This window comes from Prionailurus bengalensis, chromosome B3, assembly GCF_016509475.1.
Source record: "Prionailurus bengalensis isolate Pbe53 chromosome B3, Fcat_Pben_1.1_paternal_pri, whole genome shotgun sequence".
NCBI classification, from domain to species: Eukaryota; Metazoa; Chordata; class Mammalia; order Carnivora; family Felidae; genus Prionailurus; species Prionailurus bengalensis.
In genome coordinates this window covers 53,253,567-53,259,566 of record NC_057355.1, presented here as the reverse complement: position 1 = coordinate 53,259,566, position 6,000 = coordinate 53,253,567, and the positions used below count along the sequence as shown (strand labels likewise).

The 6,000-nt window shown below is 41.5% G+C and overlaps 1 protein-coding gene across 1 annotated transcript in view; it reads right to left on the bottom strand.

Annotated features, from left to right (window-relative positions):
• Positions 1–1,647: 1,647 nt before the first annotated feature.
• The window catches only part of LOC122468647 (aromatase), a 39,957-nt gene continuing 35,604 nt past the window's right edge, over positions 1,648–6,000 (bottom strand). Inside the window, exons 8-9 of the mRNA XM_043555430.1 lie at positions 3,223–3,464; positions 1,648–2,019 (exon numbers count right to left, since the gene is read on the bottom strand). Of these exons, the coding sequence (XP_043411365.1) occupies positions 1,771–2,019; positions 3,223–3,464 (491 nt within the window). The 3' untranslated portion in view covers positions 1,648–1,770. The remainder of the gene's footprint in view (positions 2,020–3,222; positions 3,465–6,000) is intronic.

Below are 6,000 nucleotides of genomic sequence, written 5' to 3'. Positions count from 1 at the left end.
TTTCCTCTACTGTGAAGCTCCAGCCAGAGGCAAAGTATGTGTTAACAGTCATCAAGAGAATTAACTTAGATACATTAAAATCTAAAATCCTGGCTGTTATTTCAGGGGACTGAACTATTTGGATAATTGTCCAGACCCAACTGTGGATATATTCAAGTACATAGGCATATTTATGTGTATGTTGAGGCCATATGGATCCAAATAATTCCAAGTTCAAATATTTTCCTCTTTACTATTACCTATCCTTGAAATCTTAGAATACCTGCCTTCTCTTTAGTTGGATTCCGGTGTCAGTTAGGGGTTCTATGAGCAAGAGTGTCTATTCAGTGCTATCCTTCCTTCTGGGGAGTCAGAATGGGGGATTGGGATGGATTATAAGAGAAAGAAAAGAGCTGCTCTCAAGGAGCTTACACTCTCATTTTATACTCAGTTGTTATTTTATTGCCAAACAGGAGGATGAAGAGAATATTCAAATGTGGAGATGGTGGTTGACTCAATGGTAATGAGCTTAATTTTTGCAAATGATTTTTAATTTTTAAATGGCATTCAGCAGATAGAATCATATTGGCTATATAACACAAGTAAAGTGGTATTTGGAAAATTAACTGATCTACTTGATTCTCTTTAAAGAGCTAATTATAAGGTGTGCATTTTATCCATGGCTATGTGTAATGATTCAATAAACTCAATAGCTGTTAAATCTCTAAGATAACTATTAAATCCGAGGTAGGATAAAAGATGATTGCAGGGGTTCTACCCTGACCATATTCTCCACTGATCTGTTGCTATTGACTTTGGGATCATGGAAAGAAAGAGAAGGGGAGACTGTTGAGGGAGAAAGAGGATGGAATGGGTTTGAGCCCACTGGGTTGGAGAATTAGATGTAGATATAGAGGACTTTTCCTGCCTCAAATCACTGGGGTCTGTTATAAGAGTTAATAGATGCCATTATTTAAAGGTATCTCTTGATTAGCACTAGTGGAGCTAAGCAAGGATGCAAACATGAAGAAAATAATTTTTATTTGAATTTGAAATGCATTGTGTGATTTTTTTCCCCCTATAACAGATGGGTGGTCCTAATTATATTTTACTTAGGCTATTACTAAATTACTTTGTATCACCCAAATTGATATCTATTGTAGTGGAGGTAATTGGCTGAGGCATGAACTGAGAGACTGGGAAAGGAGAGTCTCCTATTTAACTTTTGCCACAGACAAGTCACCTGTGGATAATCAAGAGTTATTTGAATAATTCATAGGAAAAGTCAAATGCTGAATTTGTAAGCATTTCTCCAAAGAATATGAATGTTGTAGACCCTACCACTAAAAACTAAATCAAAACACTTTTATTCACATTAGCAGGTATGTTTGGCCCTAAATACCCAGACACCAGCCTGGTCTTTCTAATGGACTTGAGTGCTTCCGCCCCAGACATTAAAATGTTCTTGGGGCAGGGCAGGGGAGATTTTGTGGGAAGGAGGACATAAGTTTTGCTCATGGCCTATCTTTTTCAAAGCCTGTTTTGTGGAATTGACCATTTCCCCTGCAAACTGTTGGCCTCTATTTTCTTTGGAAGTCTGGTTCTATAGTTTGGACAAGAACAGACAACCAATGTTTCCTGGCTTGCTGACAGCCCATACGAGGTATGCCTATAAAATGGCACAGGCCACCAAATGTCCACTGTGAGGATGATACTACCTGGTAAAGACGGGCGATTTCCACGTGAACTACTGATGAGAAATGCTCCAGAGTAGGTACTGATCAACCTTCTTTAGTGTTTGAGGCACTTTTCTGAATGTCTTGGGGTAAAAACCATTTCCAGCAAGTTGCCAGTCTCATCTGGGTGTAAGGACAAGCCATGTTTTTTCTGCATATTTTCAATACACTCTCCTTGCAAAGTCTGCACGTGGAATCGTCTCAGAAGTGTAACCAGGATGACTTTCAGCATCACCATGGCGATGTACTTTCCTGCACAGCTACGGGGCCCAAAACCAAATGGCTGAAAATACCTGTAAGGAACCTATGAAAATGATCAGACAGTTAGCCAGAGTATTAAAGGCTAGAGTTATGCAGTCTCTGTTTGATTCACCCTGAAAACACTAATCAGTCAGAATGCTATTTCAGGGTCTAAACGATGAGTGACTGTAACTCAAGTAAGCTCTTTTCTCCATCCAATGTGATTCACCCTCTGTGACATACACCCAGCCTTGGACAGTCCCCACTTTTGCTCTTTATGTTAATGTCCTGGGGTAAAGCAATTACGCACAATCTTATTACAGCCAGTGTTAGCATACTCAACTATCTCTGAGGGATGGTCACAGCTTTACTACTCTTCTGCATGTCACCAAGACAAAGACTGTTTTTGTGCAAAGATGTTGACTCCTGGCCTATTAGTGCCAAGCACCTAAATATTTTTAGTTATGCAAAAAATTAATGGAGATCACATCTGTCTGTCTTGTTCACATCTGTACTTACATAGTACCTGGCATTTAGTATATGCTTAATGAGTTTTTGTTGACCAATTGTCAACATAGCATGGATTGTTCACATAGAAACAGAATGACCTAGAAAACTGGATTAATTAAGATCACATTTCTACATCATATGCAAATGGAAAAAGAGGGCAGTGAGGGAAATATCTGGATAATTTAGATTAATAAACATCATTGCCTAAAACTGGACATAATAGAAGCAGAATCTACAGTTTCCTTCAGTGAAAGGTGAAGCTCTTCTAATTACTGAGTTCTATTTAGAATGGGAACTACTGTTCATGGGGCCATTTGGTGAAACAAAGGCAGACTGCAAAAGCTAAATCTTTTAGTCTCATTCAATTTCCAACTGAGGCACAAGTGGCTTTCCTTTGCTTAGTTGGTGCGAGAGCTGAATCTACGTGATTAGAAAGGGACAGGTTGAAATGGACAAGGTTGTTTGGGTTAAACAAAATTTGCTTCATTGTAGCCAAATTAAGGGCCTGGATTTTTCAAGTTTTGACCCATTGTGTGGCTACATGTGGATACTTCTCAGAACTGGTGACCCAGCATCTTTGGCTTAAGGATGAATAGGGTAGGCATGTTCTAAGGTAGGGGAAACGTGTGCTTCTGGTGAGGCAATACAGGGGAACAGTAAATAGGGTGAAATGTACAGGGTACAAACAGAACCAGAAAGGATTTAACGATTGACATTTTTAGGAGTGGTACACTCAGTTTTAAGGAAGAGTTCTTACATTCTTTGCAAAGTTTTCAAGAGTAAATTCATTGGGCTTGGGGAAAAACTCAAGTCTATGCATTCTTCCGATATTCAGGATAATGTTAGTCCCCTTTTTCACCGGATAGCCATCTATGACATCATCCTGTAAGGCTTTGCGCATGACCAAGTTCACAACAGGCTGGTACCGCATGCTTTCATAGATAAAGTTTTCCACCACTTTTAATTTTTGCATATCATCAATCCTTATTTCTCTTTCACCTGTGGGAGCAGATAAACAGGACAAGGAGTTAATGATAGTTTCAATATGTGTTGGGCATTTAAACTCCCATAGTTTCCACAGAATAGTTTGCTCCTGGTTGAAAAAAATTTCTTTCCATAATTCTTTTTCAAATAATTTTTTAAATGTTTATTTATTTTTGAGAGAGATAAAGAGACAGAGCATGAGCAGGGGAAGGTCAGGGAGTGAGGGAGACACAGAATCTGAAGCGGGCTCCAGGCTCCGAGCTGTCAGCCCAGAGCCCAACGTGGGGCTCGAACTCATGAACCGTGAGATCATGACCTAAGCAGAAGCTGGATGCTTAACTGACTGAACCACCCACGTGCCCCATTTCTTTCCATAATTCTAATGCAAATCAGCAAAAATGGCTTGGGCCAAATATGTCATGTTTGGTTCACAGAGTACTTTATAAAAATTCATATTTGAGGCCAATTACTATAAAACCTAGGAGATTTCATAGAAAAGCCTGGATTTCTAGAAAAATCAGGAAACCTGGTTATACTGGTCTCATATCCCCACGTGGCAATGACAGACTGAACTTGAGTGGCCAATAAACCTTTAGAGGGGTATATACCTGCAGTATTTTAAAATTTTTATTTATTTTCAGAGCGCACAGTTGGGGGAGGGACAGAGAGAGAGGAGAGGCTCTGAGCTGTCAGCCCCAATGCAGGGCTCCATTCCACAACCATGAGATCATGACCTGAGCTGATACCGAGTTGGATGCCTAACCCACTGAGCCACCCAGGTGCCCTTACCTTCAGTTTTATGTAGACCTACACAGTCTGCTTCAAACATTTGTCTGCCTGGCCTCTGAGGTCCTCAAATTTTGTCTCCTACTCTAAATTCTAGGGGACATTCACTCCTTCTCTAGTCAAAGTGAGGTGGTGAATTTAATCAGTTTCAATGACATTTTCTCCTCTGGTTACCTGTGCAGTCATCTGCCTGGAACACAAAACTGATAGTTCCTCTTCCCATCTGATCAAGAACAATCTATTGTGGTACAGAACCCTTCTCCCTGCCACAGCAAAATAGGTGCCTCAGCTGAGCTCTGGCTGTGCTGGAGATTGACAGATACTCCCACTGTTTCAGATTGGCCTGACACTGGTCAGAGAGGCTTAGATTACTCCCAAAACTGGCAAAGCCTCAGAGTGTCCTCAAATGGGTTACCACTTTTACAGAATCAAAATCAGCCCAGGGTCCTGAGGCAGCTCTGTCTCCTGTACAGCTACACCATTCAGCAGAAGTCTCTTTTGGTCAGAGAACTCTAACTGCCCTGCCCCTTGCCTCTGGCTCTTTGTACCCTCCAGGGTCTAATGGGGTACATTTATCTGGGGTGGAGAAGTAGAAAGGAAGATGACAGAGAAGGTAACCAAAGGCATTCCCTAGGAAGTAATTACTATGTGAATGTGTCTAGAGGGAACACGAACACATGTACAAATGGTTCAGCTGTTTCCCATCTTTGCTGAGGTTTGTTGAAGCGTCAGGGGGACATCATGAGGCACAAGCACTTTTCACATCTCAAGGAAGTTGAATTAAAGGCTCATGGTTTCAAGAGCAATTTGCCCCTTGTTGCCTGAACTCCATCATTCTATGGCTCTCTCTTTAGTCCACTGGGCTTGCTTGTTAAGTTCTCTTTCTCCTGCCAGCCTGTGAACCCCACAAGTGTAGGAAAGCTGTAGCTTATTCACTGTTGTGCCACTTCACCTGACCCAGAACCCATAACCTGACAGGGGGCATGTGAGAAACCATTTCGGAATTTGGAGCTTGGATGTTATTCTGGCTTCCTGTTACGTATCTTCCCAGGCAATTTCCCACCTACTACAATGCATCTGTAGACCCCTTATTTCACAAATTTAACCCTTTATGAAATTTCCCCTTACTGTCAACTATTCCAAGCAGCACTCAAATGGCTTTAAAAAGATGGTGCCTCTCTACAACCAAATAAGTTGCTTAACAGGAATCGCTTAAGGTCAAGAGAGAAAAGTGTCATTACTGATACTTCTTTACATATGTCAGAAATGTGTTCTTTAAAAGATCATCCATGCAAAGGACATTCCAAACAAGGAATTCTGTTGTTTGTTTGTTTGTCTGTTTGTTTGTCTGTTTGAGGGGGGAGGGCCGAGAGAGGGAGAGAGAGAATCCCAAGCACGCTCTGCATTGTGGGGCTCAATTCCACAAACTGCAAGATCATGACCTGAACCAGAATCAAGAGTTGGAGGCTTAACCAACTGAGCCATATAGGTGCCCCAGGAATTCTGTTTTTTCCTCAGAAAGCAATTCTGACTTCTTTCAAATGTGACACTGTTTCTGTGGAAGGGTGGTGGTGTCAGGATCAATGAGCAGAATGATGCTTAAGCAAAAGCAGACCAGAGAAGACTAGTGTAGGGAAGAGCTGAGCAGGGACCTGGTGGAGGAGGAGAGAGCAGGGAGAGGAAGGGTCCAACATCACTGGATTTCGGGGGAGAGGGAAGCTGATCAGTCTCCTGCCTTTGCTGTCATCCTTTCCTTGTCCTTCTG